The 19,159-nt window shown below is 48.8% G+C and overlaps 1 protein-coding gene across 4 annotated transcripts in view; it reads left to right on the forward strand.

Annotated features, from left to right (window-relative positions):
* The first annotated feature begins 4,303 nt into the window (after positions 1 to 4,303).
* ATCAY (ATCAY kinesin light chain interacting caytaxin) overlaps positions 4,304 to 19,159 on the forward strand; it is a 55,435-nt gene continuing 40,579 nt past the window's right edge. The window contains exons 1-3 of one of the 4 annotated variants that reach the window (XM_049876414.1): positions 4,304 to 4,387; positions 7,292 to 7,329; positions 8,490 to 8,606. In XM_049876414.1, the coding sequence (XP_049732371.1) occupies positions 8,530 to 8,606 (77 nt within the window). In that variant the 5' untranslated portion in view covers positions 4,304 to 4,387; positions 7,292 to 7,329; positions 8,490 to 8,529. Of the gene's footprint in view, positions 4,388 to 7,291; positions 7,330 to 8,422; positions 8,607 to 19,159 lie in introns of all 4 variants that reach the window. The other 3 variants (XM_049876412.1, XM_049876411.1, XM_049876415.1) reach the window with 3 other exon arrangements.

The raw sequence follows: 19,159 nt of genomic DNA on the forward strand, positions 1-19,159 counted from the left end.
ACCTTGCTATATTTTTATATACTCCTAGTTGCTCTCCCCCTCCAAGGAGACAGCATACTCCCCCCCTCCACTTTATACCCTTATGTCCATTCGGCCAGCTCCTGTCCCCTTCTGCCCTCTCATCTCCCCTCCAGACAGGAGCTGCCCACATAGTCTCATGTGTCTGCTTGAGCCAAGAAGCTCACTCTTCACCAGTATCATTTTCTATCCCATAGTCCAGTCCAGTCCCTGTCTGAAGAGTTGGCTTTGGGAATGGTTTCAATCTTGGGCTAACAGAAGGTCTGGGGACTATGACCACCGGGGTCCTTTTAGTCTCAGTCAGACCATTGAGTCTGGTCTTTTTATGAGAATTTGGGGTCTGCATCCCACTGGTCTCCTGCTACCTCAGGGGTTCTCTGTTGTGTTCCCTGTCAGGGCAGTCATGGGTTGCAGCCAGGCACCATCTAGTTCTGGTCTCAGGCTGATGTAGTCTCTGGTTTATGTGGCCCTTTCTGTCTCTTGGGCTTATAATCACCTTGTGTCCTTGGTGTTCTTCATTCTCCTTTGCTCCAGGTGGGTTGAGACCAATTAATGCATTTTAGATGGCTGCTTGCTAGCATTTAAGACCCCAGACACCACTCTCCAATGTGGAATGCAGAATGTTTTCTAAATAGAGTTTATTATGCCAATCGACTTAGATGTCCCCTGAAACCATGGTCCCCAAACCCCCGCCCCTGCTATGCTGGTCTTTGAAGCATTCAGTTTATTCAGGAAATTTCTTTCCTTTTGGCTTAGTCCAGTTGTGCTGACCTCTCCTGTATTGTGTGTTCTTTCTCTTCACTTAAAATAGTTCTTATCTACTATGTAATTAGTGAAAACCCCTCTCCCTCCCTCTCTCCCAACTCTCATAACCATCAAAGAATATTTTCTTCTCTGTTTAAACTGTTTTTCAAATTCTTATGATAGTGGTCTCATAAAATATTTGTCCTTCTGCAACTGACTAATTTCACTCAGCATAATGCCTTCTAGATTCCTCCATGTTATGAAATGTTTCATGGATTCATCACTGTTCTTTATCGATGCGTAGTATTCCGTTGTGTGAGTATACCATAATCTATTTATTCATTCATCCGCTGATGGGCACCTTGGTTGCTTCCATCTTTTTGCTATTGTAAACAGTGCTGCAATGAACACGGGTGTGCATATATCTGTTCGTGTAAAAGCTCTTATTTCCGTAGGATATATTCCAAGGAGTGGGATTGCTGGATTGTATGGTAGTTCTATTTCTAGTTTTTTAAGGAAGTGCCAAATCGATTTCCAAAGTGGTTGTACCATTTGACATTCCCACCAGCAGTGTATAAGAGTTTCAATCTCTCCACAGCCTCTCCAACATTATTTTGTGTTTTTGGATTAATGCCAGCCTTGTTGGAGTGAGATGGAATCTCATCGTAGTTTTGATCTGCATTTCTCTAATGGCTAATGATCGTGAACTTTTCCTCATGTATCTGTTAGCCACCTGAATGTCTTCTTTAGTGAAGTGTGAATTGGCATATGTTTTGCTGTGCATAATTTTTTTTTCATCACAATAAAAAAAAAGTCAATTAGAAGATATAACAGGAGAGAAGACCGTGTTTATGACAGCAAAGTAAGATGCCCTGGGGTACAATAAGCATATAACCCTAAAACACTCCTGGAGGGAGGAGAAGCAACTTGAGCTAGAGAAAGACATGTCTTTTTTGTTGTTGTTGTTCTTTTTTAAGGAAGATTCAACATCATAAAGATGTCAATCTTTCTTAAGTTCATTGATAAATTATCAGGTGGAAAACAGTTTGGTGGCTCCTCAAAAAAATTAAACCTAGAATTACCACGTGACCTAGCAGCTCCATTCCGAGATATAGACCAAAAGAATTGAAAGCAGGAACGTAAACAGTAACCTGAAGGCCAGTCTTCACTGCAAAGCTGTTCACAGCAGCCAGTAGGCGGAAACAACCCAAGTGTCCATCACAGATGATGGGTAGACACAACGGGGTCCATCCGCACAGTGGCAAACTACTCGGCCATAAAGAGGGATGAACTCCTGGTGCCTGCCACCAGAGGGATGAACCTCAGAAACGTCATGCTGACCGGAAGAAGCCAGACACCAGAATTTACCTACTGTATGATTCTTTTCCCCCATGCCTCTGTCGGTTGGTCGTGCTGTAGGGGCGTGTGTGTTGCTGTGATCCTGGAAGCTATGCCACCGGTATTCAGATACCAGCAGGGTCACCCATGGCAGACAGGTTTCAGCGGAGCTTCCAGACTAAGACAGACTAGGCAGTAAACCCGGCAATCTAAAAAAAAAAAAAAAAAAGGCCAGTGAAAATCTTGTGAATAGAAGCGGAACATTGTCTGACTGGTGTAGTGCACGAGGATGAGCCCCCTGGTTGGCAGGCACTCAAAATACGACTGGGGAAGAGCTGCCTCCTCAAAGGGGCGTCGACATGGTTGGAGCTGAGCGTTCAGGACCATCTTTTGCTGATGTGGCACGACTCAAAATGGGGAGAAACGGCTGATTCCTTTGATAAGAAATGTCAAAGAACAGGCAAATCCATGGAAACAGAAAGTGGATTAGAGGTTGTCCCGGGCTGGGGCTGGGGCAAGGACATGGGGGGTGACTGCTGAGGGCTGGGGCGTTTCCATCAGGGGTGGGGCGTTTCTGAGACTAGATAGAGGTGGCCATTACACAGCGTTGTGAATATATGTATATGAATTGTACACTTTCAAATGATAAAAGTGGTAAATTTAATGTTAGATGTGTTTTACCACCATGAAAAGAAATGCATTAAACCTAAAAAAAAAATCAGATCAGACTGTGGGACAGAAGGCGATGGAGTGGGAGACAGGGTGGGGGGTGATCAGGGAAGTCCTCTCTAAGGAGATACCTTCTGAACTGGTGGCACAATGGTTAAGCGCTAGCTGCTAATGGAAAGTTGGTGGTTCAAACCCACCCAGAGGCTCCATGGAAGAGAGGCCTGGCGATTGGCTTCGGTAAAGATTACAGCCAAGAAAACCTTATGGAGCAGTTCTGCTCTGTCACACCTGGAGTCGCTATGAGTCAGGCTCGGACGCCACGGTGCCCCACAACAACGACTGGGGGAAGAGTGTCCCAGGCAGAGGGCACAGCACGTGCAAAGGCACTGCGGAGGAAATGACCTTGATGTGTTCCTAGGACAGGTGCCCAAAAAAAAAAAAAAAAAAACAGCGTGGTGATTAAGATGGTCAGGGGAGAACAAGGCCTCCGTTTCTACTTGGGTTCTCAAAATACAAACAACAATAGCAAGGAACATTTGTAGAGCCTCTCCAGGCTCCGGTGCTAAGAGCGCTCCGTGAGTGAGCTCGTCACGTGCTGAAATGGTAGTTCCATATGTCCCCATTTCACAGATACGGAAACTGAGGCCCAGAGAAGCCAGATCCTTTACCTCAGGCCCCCCGGCTAGCGAGTGTCCGGGGCCAGGATTCAGACCCCTTTCCCATCTGACTCCAGAGGCGATGCTGTTATCCCTACGCGGTTCCACTGTCTTCTCCAAACCCTCCAGGGCAGGGCCACCCCAACGCACACCTCCAGGGGGCGCTTTTCGCAAGGCGGCTGGAGAAAGTGCGTCTGGGCAGCGCCTGTGTCCCCCCGCTCTCAGTCCCGTCCTCAACCCGTGGTCTTCCATCCCCGATGTCCATCTGACTCACTAGCCGGTGAGACGAATCCCAAGGACATTATTTCTGTGCCTGCTAAGACGGCTCAGAAGAGGCTCCAGTTTGGAAGTACAGGTGCCCCTACGGCCTTGTATTTTTTCCCCTCTCTTCGTTTTTAAAAACGAGGCCATCACGGTCTTTATTTATTTATGTATGTCTGGACCCCTTGTTTTGTTTTTTTCCAATCGGTGATGCGCCATCAGGAAGTCGCCTGCGCCGCCGCTGGCCCTGCGGAGCCTCACGGAGATGCGCCCCGCTCCACCAATGGAGAGGACCGGATTCCGGCAGGGGGCTGTGCTTTGGGATCGGACCTGCCCCCACCCACCCACCCAGCACACAAAAGCAGCATAATAAAGCGCCTCCTGGAAGCGCAGCTTCCCTCCGCCAGCTGTGAGCTGGGTGGGAGAAAATCCCCGGTGGAGGAGGCGATGACAGGGGGCGCAGCCCGGGCGGAGCGAGGCGGACCCGCGCGCTAGCCCACCTCTGGACCACCGGGTCCGAAGCGCTGGCCGCGTTGCCCCGGGTGACCTTTCTTGGGCGCAGCTTCCTCGCCTGCATCGTCCTCGGATGCGCTGAAGGCCTGGGGACCGCTCTCCGAGGGTCGGGGATGCGCGTCCGGGCTGGGCGCGCCTTTGTCTGCCTGTGACGCCTGCTGTGACGCCGGGAGGCCGCCGCCGCGGAGGTGAGTGCACCTTCCTTCCTGCCTCCCTCCCCGCGGAGGAAGGCTTGTCCGGAGGCTTTCAGTGCTGCTGCCGAAATCCCTTTCCGGCAGATGGGCTGGGTGAGGGCAGAGAATCGCCGCTCCGGCCTCCTTGGATGCTCACACATCTCTTTTGCCCGGGGAAACCGTCCCTCTCCGCGCACACACCCCCCACCGTCTACCTGGGAGGCGGAAAGCTGCACCATTTTCAGAACCCGCTTAGAGATGAAGCGCGTTCAAAACCCCAGTCTCTCTCCAGGACGCTCGCTTCCCGGGAGCCCGAAATGTCCAAGTCCCACCCCCGCGTTTCCTATTTATAACACCAAGAGGGACTGGGACAACCACCCTGGGCCATTTGGAGCGAGATTTTCAAAGTGTATATGTAAAGGTTTGCCTGTGGGGTTGGGATGGGAGGGAGACGGTGAAGGAAAGGAAACCCGTTGCCGTGCAGCCGATTCTGAGTCATGTGTCAGAGTAGAGAACTATGCCATGTAGGGTTTTCTTGGCAGTCATCTTTACGGGAGCAGATCACCAGGCCTTTCTTCTGTTGCGCGGCTGGGTGGATTCGAACCGCCAACCGTTCGGTTCGCATCTGAACTTGTGCGTCACAGCTCACGTCTGAGGTGTTGGGCACGTCACCTCGTAGCTGCCCTCAAAGGTGAAGCCGGAAGCTGAATTCGGGAGTGTATGGGGTCCCTCGGGGCCCACCCACACCCCATATTTAGAGGATGTGTGGGGTCTGTGCAGGAAGTTCCAACGTCTCTTCCAGCGCCTTGCTGGGGGCTGAGGTCGCACCCCGCTCAGTACAAGGACGCGGGGTCTGTAGAGGAAAACAGACGCCAAAGCCACTCCCTTCGGATGGAAACTGAATTTCCAGGGACGTGAACGTTCCCTTGGAAAGGGAGTGGGGGTGCCGGAAGCTTCTCGGTAGTTGCTGTTGCCCGCGGCAGACCGGAAGGGGAGGTTTGGGGGGCTGCGTCTTACCCTCCCACTTGGGTGGACGAGTGCCGCTGCTCTGGGCAGGGAGGAGAGTGGAGTGAGAAGCCCTTACCTGAAGGGGGATGAGCTAGTCTGAGCCGTCCCGCCCTTCCTGGCGGCACCTACCTGTCTCAGCCTCCCAGGAGCCCCGGCCTCCCTTACCGAGCCATATCCCAGGCAAACCAAATATCGGGGTGGCTGCAGTCGCGTAGGGGCTTAGAAAAAAACGACACCCCAAACCATTAGCCTGGCAGCAGCTGCACAGAGAGGCATTTGTGGGGTCAGGAGCAGAGCCTGAGGGGCAGGGGAGGGGGACAACCACAGGGGAGCTGTAAGATGAGATGATGCCATGCAGTCAAAGAGGGGGCTCGGGGGCGACTGCCGAGACCGTGTCCCTTCACAAATATTCCGGGGCCCACAGCGGCTTCTGCTTCATTGAAAACAAGGTCCCTCCCCCTCAGCACCGCTGACGGGGGGCCGGATCCTTCTCTGGGGCTGGGTGTCCTGTGCACTGTAGGGTGTTGAGCAGCATCCCCTGGTCTCCACCCACACCCCAGTTGTGACAACCACAAAAACCCTCAGACATCACCCAGTATCCCGTGGGGGCAGAATCACCCTGGGTGAGAACCCCTGGGTTCGGAGATTCCACTGACCCGCGAGAGACTGCGTCTATAATCGTCTGACCTCCTGACATCCTAGGACGCTGCCCACATTTAAATCCACGCCCTGAGTGGGGAGGGAGGGGGTGGAATCCCAGGAGCTGGAGGGCCCCCTGGTTTATACCTGCTGACCCAGTGGGAGTACAGCGTGCACAGGGTCGCACCATACACTATTTTTTCAAATAACTAACATCATAAGATATCAAATAATTTTGAAATAGTTGTGAAAACAATTTTCAGATAGTTATTTGAATATTTTTTCAGGTAATTAACATAAGATTTCTTCCTGTCAGCACTGTTAACGTTTAGGGCTGGATCGCTCTCTGGGGTGAGGCCGTCCTGTGCACTGTAGGGTGTTGAGCAGCATCCCTGGCCTCCACCCACTCCATGGCAGTAGCACCCTCCCCCACCCAAGTCGTGACACCCACAGATGTCTCCAGACATCACCCAGCATCCCCTGGGGGGCCACAATTGCCCCCCGTTGAGAACCACTGGGTTAAAAGGATGGAATGGGTGATGTTGGTTGAGTCACTGCGTCCTGGAGTGTCATGGCGGAAGTGGGCTGTAGAGATTATTTCTGGTCCAACGGTTTCATCTACAGACAGGGAAATAGGCCTGGAGAGATGAATAGCCTGGGAGTCTGCCCTGCCTGGGTAGATGCGAATTCAGACCTCAGACAGCCAGCCCTTGAGCAGTCCGCCATCCCCAGCCAGCTCCTGTGAACACCATAAACAAAGCCAGCATCTTGTGCTTGGTAATCATTATGGCAGTTTGCTCTCAGCTACTAACCGAAAGGTTGATGGTTCAGACCCACCCAACCACTCTACAGAAGAAAGGTCTGGCGATCCGCTTCCACAAAGATTACAGCCAAGAAAACCCTATGGGGCACAGTTCTACTCTGACACACATGGGGTCGCCATGAGTCAGAATCGACTCGAAGGCAAGGGGTTAAATAATTATGATCCCGGCTAGCCATCCCACTATTCCACACTACCTTCACCAGCTCTGGGGTCAGCAGGTTTTCAGAATTTGCTTCTTCCTGGGGGCAGACAGGCAGGGCAGGTGGCCTGGAGCAGATAGCAGTGAGCTGGGGTTGACCAGGACCTCTTCGAAAGTGCCAGTCCCAGCAGAGAAGTCAAAGTGGATAAGTCGTTAAGCCAGTTGCCATCTAGTTGACTCCAGCTCACAGCAACCCCATGTGTGCAGAGCAGAACAGTGCTCCACAGGGTTTTCACCCTTTTTCTTTCAGAAGCAGAGCACCAGGCCTTTCTTCCCAGGTGCCTCTGGGTGAGTTTGAACTACCAACCTTTAGCCTAGTAGTCGATCACCTGACCATTTGTGTCAGCAAGGGGCTCCCTATATCCATCATTCGCACTGCCACGTGAATGCCTTAATTGGATTTATTGCTTCCCCGTTGAAGTTCAAGGGGGGGAGGATTAATCCGGATCCTGGTAGTCCCTGGGGGAGGAAGGGTGAATTTCAGAGCTGCCAAGGAGGGGATCATACCTGGGTTCAAACTCCAGACTCGCCTGGGAACAGCTGGGTACGTTCAGCCTTCTGAGTCTCCATTTTCTCATCTGTGAAATGGGCATGCCTCGAAAGGCTAGACAATAAGTCAATAAGACAGTGAGCATGAGGCCTTTTTGTAGAACAATCTCTTATTTTTGCTTAAGCGTGTGCTGTTATATTACATGTTTCTTTTTTAAAATTTTTTATTTTATTCTCTTTGTTGCTGTTGAGGACAATACTCAGCAAAACATACACCAGTTCGAGAGCTTCTACATGTACAGTTCAAACACTGATCACTTTCATCAAGTTGTGCAGCTATTCTCAGCCTCCTTTTCTGAGTCCTTCCTCCGCCATTAACGTGAACCCCCTGCCCCCTAAGCGTCCTGTCTAACCTTTCGAGTTCCTGTTGTCCATTTGATCCCATGTAGATAGACCTTAAAGAGCACAATGTTCAAGGCAGACGTTCTTTACTAGTTAAGCTAAACTGCTGTTTGGTTTAAGGAGCCCTTTTTTTTTTTTTTTTTAGTGGTGCAGTGGTTAAGTGCTCGGCTGCTAATGAAAGGTTGGCGGTTCAAATCCACCAGCTGCGCCACCTGAGAAATATGTAGCGGTCTACTTCCGTAAAGATTTACAGCCTTGAAAGCCCTATGGGGCAGTTCTACTCTGTTCTATACGGTCACGATAAGTCAGAATCAACTCAATGGCAGTGGGTATTTTTGGTTGAAGGGGATATTTTTGGCTTAAGGATTAAGATTTAGGGATTATCTCAGGGCAGTGGTTCCGGGCATTCACCTAGCCTTCATGGCTCCACAAAGTCTGAATTCCATGACAATCTTAAATTCTGTTCTGCATTTTTTCCCCTTTTGATCAGGGTGGGGGATTGTTGTGACAGTCATCGTCCAGTGAAACCTGCCCCTCTGTCTGTGGCCCCCCTTCAGGACTCATCTGGGCTTCGAGCATCTCCTCTTCCTGGCTGCCATGGGGACCACGGAAGCCACGCTCCGGATGGAAAACGTGGATGTGAAGGAGGAGTGGCAGGATGAGGACTTCCCCAGGTACAACGTCCCAGGGTTCCAAGCCACCGTGGGGAGAGTGGGTCTGGTGCTTTCTCCGAGGTGGAGGCCAGGGCAGGGGCAGCCGGGTTCTCACCCACTCACCACTCACCGTCTCATCCCCCACAATCCACGAAGGCTCTGTCCATGTGTCCCCTCTGCAGCCTCATCAAGGATTAGCATGGCCAGGCACAAAACAGAAGCTCAGTGAATATATGCTCCGTCCTTTAAGATGTGTTTCCGCCCCTAAAGCTATAGAAAGTCCCCACCGGCACATTATTTTAAGAATTCTAAACATTTAACAATTCTAAATGTTTCCTGGGGGCAGCGGTGGTTCAGGAATAGAATTCTCACCTTCTGTACAAGAGACCCTGGTTCGATTCCCAGCCAGTGCACCTCATGGGCAGCTACCACCCGTCTGTCACTGGGGGCTTGCGTGTTGCTAGGATGCTGAACAGGTTTCACAGAGCTTGCAGACTAAGATGGACTAGGAAGAAAGGCCTGGGGATAGACCTCTGAAAGTCAGCCAGTGAAAACCGTACGGATCACAGGAGTCCTATCGGCAGCTGATCCTGGGGACGGTGCAGGAGTGGGCGGCATTTCGTTCTGTTCACGACAGGCCTAATTTCCAAACATGGACTTGCTGCTAGCTGCAATCCAAGTCGGCCTCTGAGGCTTGACGACCCCACGCACAACAGAACGAACCGCTGCCTGGTCCCGCATCATTCGCTTGATTGGTTGCAGATCAGACGCCTGTGATCCATAGGGTTTACACTGGCTGATTTTTGGAAGTCAATTGCCAGGCCTTTCTTCCTAGTCGGTCTTAGTCTGGACACTCTGATGAAACCTGGTCAGCATCCTAACAACGCGCCAGCATTCACTGACAGACGGGTGGTGGCTGCGCGTGAAGTACACTGGCCGGGAACCGACCCTGGGTCTCCCACATGGGAGGCGGGAGTTCTACCACTGAGCCACTACTGCCCCTGAGCCCAGTATTGAAAGGTGCTTTATAGAGCTCAGTCCTGTTCAAAAGGAAATAGCTGCTGCGGGAAGCTGTGAGCTCCTTGTTGGTTTGTGTCCAGTCAGCAGGAAGAATATGGAGGAAGGGACTCCCCACATTTGAGGACTTTGCCCCTCTTCTAAGACTAGATGTTTGCAACGGTGAAGTGGTGGTGCAACGGTTAAACACTCAGCTGCTAACCGCAAGGTTGGAAGTTCGAATCCACCCAGCACCTCCACAGGAGAAAGACCTGGTGGTCTAATCCCATAAAGACGACAGCCTAGAAAACCCTATGGGGCGGTTCTGCCCTGTCACGTGGGGTCGCCATGAGTTGGGACCACTCAAGGGCACCCAACCCCATGTTTATTTTACACATACCTGCATTTCTTTACAGTGAGAGGCAGGCAGGAATCCCTTGTTCTGCTCAGTACCTGGCGTGGTTATGGTGGATTTTCTGCAGGAGTTTGCATTCCAAATATTTCAGCAGAAAGGTGGTGTCTTAGTCTCCTAGAACCGCTGTAACAAATACCACAACGTGGGTGGCTTCAAAGAACCGAGATGTATGGTCTCACAGTTCTGGAGCATAGACGTGTGAATTCGGGGTGTTGGCAGGGCTGTGCTCTCCCTGAAGGCTCTAGGGCAGGATCCCCCTTCCTCTCCCCCAGCTGCTGTAGCCCTGGCCGTTGCTTGGCTTTCCTTGGCTTGTAGATGGATTCTCACATGCTATCTTCGCTCTGTGAGTGGCTCTGTTTCTCTGTCTGCCCTTCTTTTTCTTTTTTTATCGTGGTGAAAATATGCACACCAGAACATTCCCCAGTGCAGTAGTTTCTACATTTACAGTGCAACGGCCTTGATTACCTCCTTCAAGCTGTGCAAACATTCTCGCTCTCCTTTTGCCAAAGTATTTTCCCATGAGAAACATAAACTCAATGTCCCCTAAGCAAAGACTCCCCCTTTCCCCTCGCTCCCATCCCTGGTAACCACTAAGAACCTTTGGCTTCTACATATTTGCTTATTTCACATAACTGAGATCATGCACTATTTGTCCTTTTCTGACTGACGTTTTTCGCTCAGCATGATGTTTTCAAGGTTCATCCATGTTGTGGCAGGAATCAGGATTTCATTTCTCATTATGGCTGAGTAATACCCCATTGTGTGTGTCTTAGTCATCTAGTGCCGCTATAACAGAAATACCGCAAGTGGATGGCTTTAACAAAGAGAAATTTATTCTCTCACTGTCTTGGAGGCTAGAAGTCCAAATTCAGGGCATCAGCTCCAGGGGAAGGCTTTCTCTCTCTGTCAGCTCTGGAGGAAGGTCCTTGTCATCAGTCTCCCCCTGTTGAGGAGCTTCTCAGTTCAGGGACCTTGGGTCCAACCTTGCGCTATTTTCCTGGCTCTTTTTTCTTGGTGGTATGAGGTCCCCCTGTCTCTCTGCTCCCTTCTCTTGTTTATATCTCAAAAGAGATTGACTTAAGACACAATCAAATCTTGTCGTTCCAGTCAACATAACTGCCTGCTAATCCCATCTCATTAACATCATAGAGATTGGATTTACAACACATGGGAAATCCCATCAGATGGCAAAATGGTAGACAGTCACACGGTACGGGGAATCATGGCCTAGCCAAACTGATACATTTTTGGGGGACACAATTCAGTCCATGACAGCGTGTATATACCACATCTTATTTATCCACTCATCTGTTGATGGACATTCTGTCCTTCTGGTTTATAAAACACCACTTAGAAGTGTTTAGGATAAAGACCCACCCTACTCTGGTATGACTGCATTAACTAAACTGATAAGATCTTCAAAAAAAAGACCCTATTTCCCCAAACAAGGTCCCATTTATAGGAACAGGGGTTAAAAAAAAAATCCATTGCCATCCAATTGATTCCAACTCATAGCAACCCTATAGGACAGAGTAGAACTGCCCCGTAGAGTTTCCAAGGAGCGCCTGGTGGATTCAAACTGCCGACCTTTTGGTTAGCAACCGTAGCACTTAACCACTACGCTACCAGGGTTTCCGGTACAGAGGTTAGGGGGACACAATTCGATAACAAGTGGCTACTTGGATGGTGCCTACCTCCTACCTGTCCTTTCACCTTGAGAAGGTTCTTCTCCTTTCCACATCCCTTCTATAAATCTTCCTCTTGGACCCTTGTAAGTTGGGCTGATGCCTGGATATTTACAAAGGGCCTGTTGTGACGGCCAGACTTGAAAGTTCGGGCAAACTCAGGGTCATCTGTAGTGAGGAACTCACGGTCATTAAGAACCCAGGGTGGCACACACGGTTCACGCTTGAATACTAATCGAAAGGTGGGCATTTCACATCCACCCAGCAAGGCACCACAGAAGAAAGGCCCGGCAATCTGCTTCCATAAAGATTGTTATTGGTGGTCATGGTGCTGTCACACTGATTTTTGACTCGTAGTGACCTGCATGTGACAGAGTAGAACTGTTCCACAGGATTTTCTAGGCTGTAATCTTTACAAGAGCAGATCACTAGGCCTTTCTCCCACAGAGCCGCTGAGTGGGTTCAAACCACTGACCTCTTGGTTATCAGCCGAGTGCTTAACCCCTGGGCCACCAGAGCTCTTCTCCATAAAGATCTCAGCCTTGAAAACCCTATGGAGCTCAGTAGCACACAGAGTTACCATGAGTTGGAATCGACTTCACGGCATCGGGTTTGTTTCATGGTGTGGTTTGTTAGAGGTGGCCTGGACTGGGGACTAACTTATTCCTGGTGTGCCCTGGAGAAAGGCACTTTTTCTCCAGCGTAAAGGGTGGAATCAGATCAGGGGATTTCTGTGGTTCCTGCCAGCAGTAAACGTCCAAGGTCCTGGGGGGTCTTCTGATCAGTGCTCAGCTTCTCTGAACTCTGCCCTGGATCCCTCTGCCCTGCTGAGACTGAAGCACCAACTCTTGGGGCTGGGCTTGGAGTTGGAGAACCTTCTGATTCAGCCGTGCGTCTCCCAGCATATAGCCATCCTTGATGCGTGAAGGTGCTGTTGTAACTCAGCACAGGGCTCGTCCTGCTTGTTGTAACTCAGCACAGGGCTCATCCTGCTCGCTGATGGCGTTTTGAGCAGCATAGCCTAACAAAGGCTAAGCGAACCTGGACACCCATGTCCACTGCAGCGCTTTTCACAAGAGCTGACGTGGGGAAACTACTGAAATGTTCATCCACAGATAAATGGATAAACAAGATGTGGTGTGTCCACACAATGGAATACTACTCAGCCATGAAGAGAAATGAAGTTTTTCTACCAGGCTGAGTCCAGCACAACTAGATGGTGCCTGGCTACAACCACTGCCTGCTCGGACAGGGATCACAATAGAAGGTCCCAGACAGAGCTAGAGAAAAAAGTAAAACAAAATTCCAACTCACATTAAGAAAAAAAAAAAAAAAGGCCAGACTTACTGGCCTGACAGAGACTGGAAAGGCCCTGAGAGTATGGCCCCGGACATCCTTAGAGCGCAGTACTGAAGTCACTCCTGAGGTTCACCTCTCAGCCAAAGATTAGACAGGCCCGTGAAACAAAACGAGACTAAAGGGGCATACCAGCCCGGGGCCAGGACAAGAAGGTACGAGGGGACAGGAAAGCTGGTAATGGGGAACCCAAGGTTGTGAAGGGGAGAGTGTTGACATATTGTGGGGTTGGCAACCAATGTCATGAAACAATATGTGTAATCATTGTTTAATGAGAAACTAGTTTGCTCTGTAAACCTTCACCTAAAGTACAATAATTAAAAAAAAGAATTGCAAAAAATAAATGAAGAGAAATGGAGTTTGGTTGCATGCCACAACATGGATACACTTACAAACATCACGCTGAGCGAAATCCATCAGCTCTGCACGATAGAAGGTCCTGGAGAGAATGGAAGAAAAATGTAGAGCAAAACTCCAGTTCCTAAAGAAAACCAGACTTCCTGGACTGACAGAGAGTAGAGGAACCCCTGAGACTCTTGCCCTAAGATACCCTTTTAAGTTGCAACTGAAGCCACTCCCAGGGGTCTCCTTTCAGCCAAATAATAGATTGGCTTACAAAATAAATAATATCACCGGTGAGGAAAGGGCTTCCTTAAACAACCAACTCCACGAGACCAAACGGTCCACATTTACCCAAAAGCAAAGATGAGAGGGCTGACACCTTGGGAAAATTGTAACCAATGTCACAGAACAATCTGTACAAAAATTGTTGGATAGGAACCTAATTTGCTGTGTCAACTTTCACCTAAAACACGGTAAAATATTCAAAAAACAAAACAAAAAAGAACTACGTCATCACAGAAGGGCAAGCACTGTGCATCTCAGTTATATGAAATAAGGAAATACACAGGAACCAAAGCTTGTTAGTGGTCAGCAGGGGCGGGAGGGAGGGGGAAGGGGGGGTTTTGCTTGGGGGGGCGTTGAGTTCGTGTTAACGGCGGAGGAACGATTTAGAAAAGGTTCACGAGATTGGTTGCACAACCTGAAGGGTGTGAACAGCGTGGCTGAATTATACCTGTGTTGAGGTGGCACGTGTTTTATGTATATTTTCAGTACAATAAAATTTAAAAAGGAAGAGGGTGCGAGCTTTGGAATTGGTTGGTCTTCGATCAAATCCCCAACTCCAACAGACTTGGGCAGCAACTTGAGCACCCTTTTTTTTTCATTGTGATAAAATAGAGAATTTGGTGTTTGGACCATTTTCAGGGGACAACTCAGTGGCATTAATTACATTCACTGTGTTGTGTAACCATCACCGCTGTCCATTTCCAAAACGTTTTCATCACCCCAAACAGAAATTCTGGCCTCACGAAGTAATACCCAAAAAACCCACTGCCATCAAGTCAGTTCCGACTCATAGCGACCCTAGAGGACAGAGTCGAACAGCCCAGTAGAGTTTCCAAGGAGCGCCTGGTGGATTCAAACTGCCGACCTCATGGTTAGCAGCCGTAGCACTTAACCACTACGCCACCAGGATTTCCCGCTGAGTAATAAGTCCCCATTATCTCCTCACCCCAGACTCAGGGAACCACCAATCCATTTCCTGCCTCTGCATTGGCCTAGTCTAGATATTTCGTCCAAGTCAGACCATATGATATTTGTCCTTTGTGTCTGGGATCTTTCACTCAGCATAATGGTTTCAAGGTTCGTCCATGTCGTAGTAGATATCAGGACTTCATTCCTTTTTTTTCTGGGCTGAGTAATATTGCATTGTATGTATATACCACGTTATCTTGATCCATTCATCTGTTGATGTCTTGGGGCTTCTTGGTGCCTCTGTTTTCTTATCTGTAAAATGGGTACAATAAGCCATTCTCAGCAAGTTTTTATCAGGATTGGATGAGATATTTGGTATGAGATGGAGATTTATAAATGATGGGCTATCAGTGGCCATGGAGTCAGTTATGACTTGGAAGAAAGGCCTGGTGATCTCCTTCTGAAAAATTAGCCACTAAAAACCCTGTGGAGCACGGTTCTACTCTGACACACACGGGGTCACCGCCAGTTGGAATTAACTCAACGGCAACTGATAAATCCCTTGGTAGCACAGTTAGTGTGCTCGGCAGCTAACCTGAAGGTTGGAGGTTCGAGTCCACCCAGACCCAGAAGCACCTTGGAAGAAAAGCCTGGCAGTCGGCTTCCGAAACATCAGCTGCTGAAAACCCTACGGAGCGCAGTTCTACAGTGACACATGGAGCTGCCATTCTAAAAGATGACAACCACACAGAAGTATTGAACTATCATTATTATCAGCCTGTACCTTATTCCCTCTAGTTCTTTTCTTCCCCATATTTTAAGCGATATCTCGCCTCCCGAGCCTTCTTAAGACACAAATGGGGCTGAGCGCAGCTGCCCCTGCGAACGTGAGTGGGGGCAGCGCTGAAAGCACTGGGTGGGTTTCAGGCGGACATCTCCCAGCTGCAGCAGGGCTCCTGTCCCGTTTCAGCAGCTCAGTGTCTGCAGGATAGTGGCCTTGCTGTGCATCCAGGCCCTGAGGGCTGTGCCTTGGCCAGAGCAGCGCTTCCTACACAAAGCTTCTGTCTTCCTCAGCGCGGGAAGAAATGACTTGGGCTCCTTGTCAAAGGGTCCAGCTGCATCTTAACATAAGCACGTCTGTCTCGCCCTGGACAACTCATAATTCTCTTACTTCCAGCTCCCAGGGGCTTCTTCATGCTTCCGGAGCATGGGGAGGGTGTCAGAGCCCTTTCCCCAGGCCCACCGCCCTTCCTGCTGCCAGGCGTTGTTGTTAGCTACCGTTGAGTGAGCCCCGACTTACGGCAACCCCGTGCACAAAGGAACAAAATGCTACCCAGTCATGCGCCACCCCCAGTATCCGTTGTAGATCAGAATGTTGTGATCCATAGGGTTTTCATTGGCTGATTTTCGGACATCGGTTGCCAGGCCTTTCTTCAGACGCACCTCTGGGTGGACTCGAACCATTAACCTTTTGGTAAGCAGCCACGTGCATTCACTGTTTGCACCATCCAGGGACTCACAATGATCAAAGTCAGGAAATTTAACAATTATATAGTACTACCTCTGGAGCCCTGGAGGCGCAGTGGTTAAGAGCCATGGCTGCTAACCAAAAGGTTGGCAGTTCAAATCCACCAGCTGTTCCTTGGAAACCCTATGGGGCAGTTCTACTCTGTCACAATGAGTCGGAATCAATTCGGCTGCAACAGATTTGGTTTTTGGGTTATTCTCTAATCCGGGGCCCTGGTGGCACAGGGGTTAAGAGCTTCACTGCCAACTGCAAGGTCTGCTGTGAAAATCCACCAGCCACTCCCTGGAAACCCTGTGGGGCAGTTCTGGTCTATAGGGTTGCTTTGAGTTGGAATCAACTCGATGGCAATGGGTTTGGTTTCATGGTAAAGGGATTAGCTAATCCAAGGAGCGTTGGTGGCACAATGGTTAAGCGCTTGGCTGCTAACAGAAAGGTTGGCGGTTCAAACTCACCCAGAGGCTCTGCAGGAGAAAGACCTGGGCTGAAAGGTCTCAGCCTAGAAAACCTATGGAGCAGTTCTACGCTGTCACATAGGGTCGTCATGAGCTGAACATGGACTTGACATACCAAACAGCAACAGTCACAGAGGTGATGCTGCCCTTCCCCCATAGTGCCAGGACTCACACCATGTCGATTTGTTCACTGCTGGGATTGTGAAACTTGATTGCTTGGTTAGGGGGTGTTGTCCAGTTCTCTCTTATAACATTACTGTTTGCCCTTTGTTAGGAATGAGTATCTTGTGGGGAGCTACTTTGGGAACCTGTGTACGCCCCACTTCCCATCAAACTTCCTCTCGTTTGTTTTAGCACCCACGGATGGCTCTTGCCTGAGTCAGTTATTTACAGCGTGGTTGCATCTTTTTTTATTGTTGTAAAACTACGTATATGGTAAATAGATACGAGTCGATTTCGACTCATGGCGACCCCGTGTGACAGAGTAGAGCTGCCCCAGAGGCTTTTCTTGGCCGTAATCTTCACAGAAGCAGATTGCCAGGTCTTTCCCCCACGGAGCCATTGGGTGGGTTCAAACTACCAGCCTTTCAGTTAGCAGCCAAGCGCTCAACCGTTGCGCCACCATGGCTCCTTGTAGATGGCTCAATGTTTGCCAGTTCAGTATTTTTCATGTGTACAATTTAGCGCTCTCAATTACATTACTCATGTTGTACAACCATCACCCATAATCGATGCCGGTATCCCCCGACCGGGAACAGAACCTAAAGGCTTCCTAAACAAGGACTCCGCGCTCCCTCCCTCCTGCCCCTGGTACCCGCTAACAAACTTTGGTCTCTGTATCTTTGCCTATTCTAGATGTTTCCTATGAGTGGATCATACAATATTTGTCCTTTTTGTGACAGACTTATTTCACTCGGAGGAGCCCTGGTGGTGCAGCGGTTAAGCGCTCAGCTGGTAACCGAAAGGTTGGCGGTTGGAACCCACCAGCCACTCCTTGGGAGAAAGATGTGGCAGTCTGCTTGGTAAAGATTACAGCTTTGGAAACCCTCTGGGGCAGGTCTACCCTGTCCAACAGGGTCACTATGAGTGGGGATCGACTCAATGGCAATGGATTTTGTTTTGGTTTGTTTTTGTGGTATTTCACTCAACATCATGTTTTTAAGGTCCACCCATATTGTAGCATGTATCAGGACTTCATTTCTCTTTATAGCCGAGTAATAATTATCAGGACAGTTGCACCTTTTTTTTTTTTTTTTAATATTTTATTGTATTTTTTGTGAAAGTATACCCAGCAAAACAGGTTCCCGGCAGGTGTATCAGTTACCATTGGGTCATTTCTGACTCATGGCAACCCCGTGTGTGTCAGAGTAGAACTGTGATCCACAGGGTTTTCAGTGGCTGGTTTTTTGGAAGGAGATCACCAGGCCTTTCTTCAAAGGTACCTCTGGGTGGACCCTTCAGCACGAACTCACCGCCCACATTTCCTGGGCCCGAGGCTGGCATTCCAGGTCATGACATTTGTGGTTGTCACACAAATGTCTCCAGACACGGCCCAGCATCCCCTGGGGGCAGAATTACCCCCAGGTGAGGCCACTGCTCTTGAGTTTGAAAAGAAACCCTGGTGACTGAGACAGGATTAAAAATATATATAACCCAGGAAAGAAGCGGGGTATTTTTCCTTCCATATCATTAGGAAATGTTACTTTTGAGACTACAAATCTTCAATTAACAGTGAAGTTTGAGCCCCTACCATGTGCTCATTACAAAACATACAAGATATGGTTTTCAAACACCAGGAGTTGGAGCTATTATTATTACTGGCATTTTAATATTATTATCAATTATTATATCATTTTATTATTATTAAATTAGTGCTTAGTAATATTAGTATACAATTCAATTATTTAAATATTTAAATTATTGTTTATTATTAAATTTATTTTATTCACTAATAAGTAACAGTTACTACAGTTGGCTATTAAAAATTATTATGAACAATTATTAAATAATTATAGTAAATATAAAATAATTATCATTATACTAGTCATTGCAGTCAGCTGCTAATTGAAAGGTTGGCAGTTCAAGCCTACCCACTGACTCAGCGGGAGAAAGGCCTGGCAATCTGCTACCATGAAGATTACAGCCAAGAAAACCCTCTGGGAGAGTTCTACTCTGTCACATGGGGTTGCAAAGAGTCGAAATTTACTCAAGGGCACACAAGAACAATAACTGTTATTAATACTTGATTATTTAATTGCAATATCTGTTGAATATGTCTCAGATATTACTAAATGCTATTTAAAAAAAAAAAAACTCAAATCCATTGCCATCAAGTCGATTCCTACTCATAGCGACCCTATAGGACAGAGCAGAACTGCCCTGTAGGGTTTCCAAGGGACAGCTGGTGGAATCGAAGTGCCAACCTTTTGGTTAACAGTCGTAGCTCTTAACCATGGCACCACTGGGGCCCCCATTCAATGCTAATGTTTAAATTAAACTGGACCAATAAGCAACATCATGACAGATGGAGAAAACATTGAAGTTGTCAAGGATTTCATTTTACTTGGATCCGCAGTCAACACCCATGGAAGCAGCAGTCCAGAAAT

This window comes from Elephas maximus, chromosome 3 (assembly GCF_024166365.1).
Source record: "Elephas maximus indicus isolate mEleMax1 chromosome 3, mEleMax1 primary haplotype, whole genome shotgun sequence".
Classification (NCBI taxonomy): Eukaryota; Metazoa; Chordata; class Mammalia; order Proboscidea; family Elephantidae; genus Elephas; species Elephas maximus.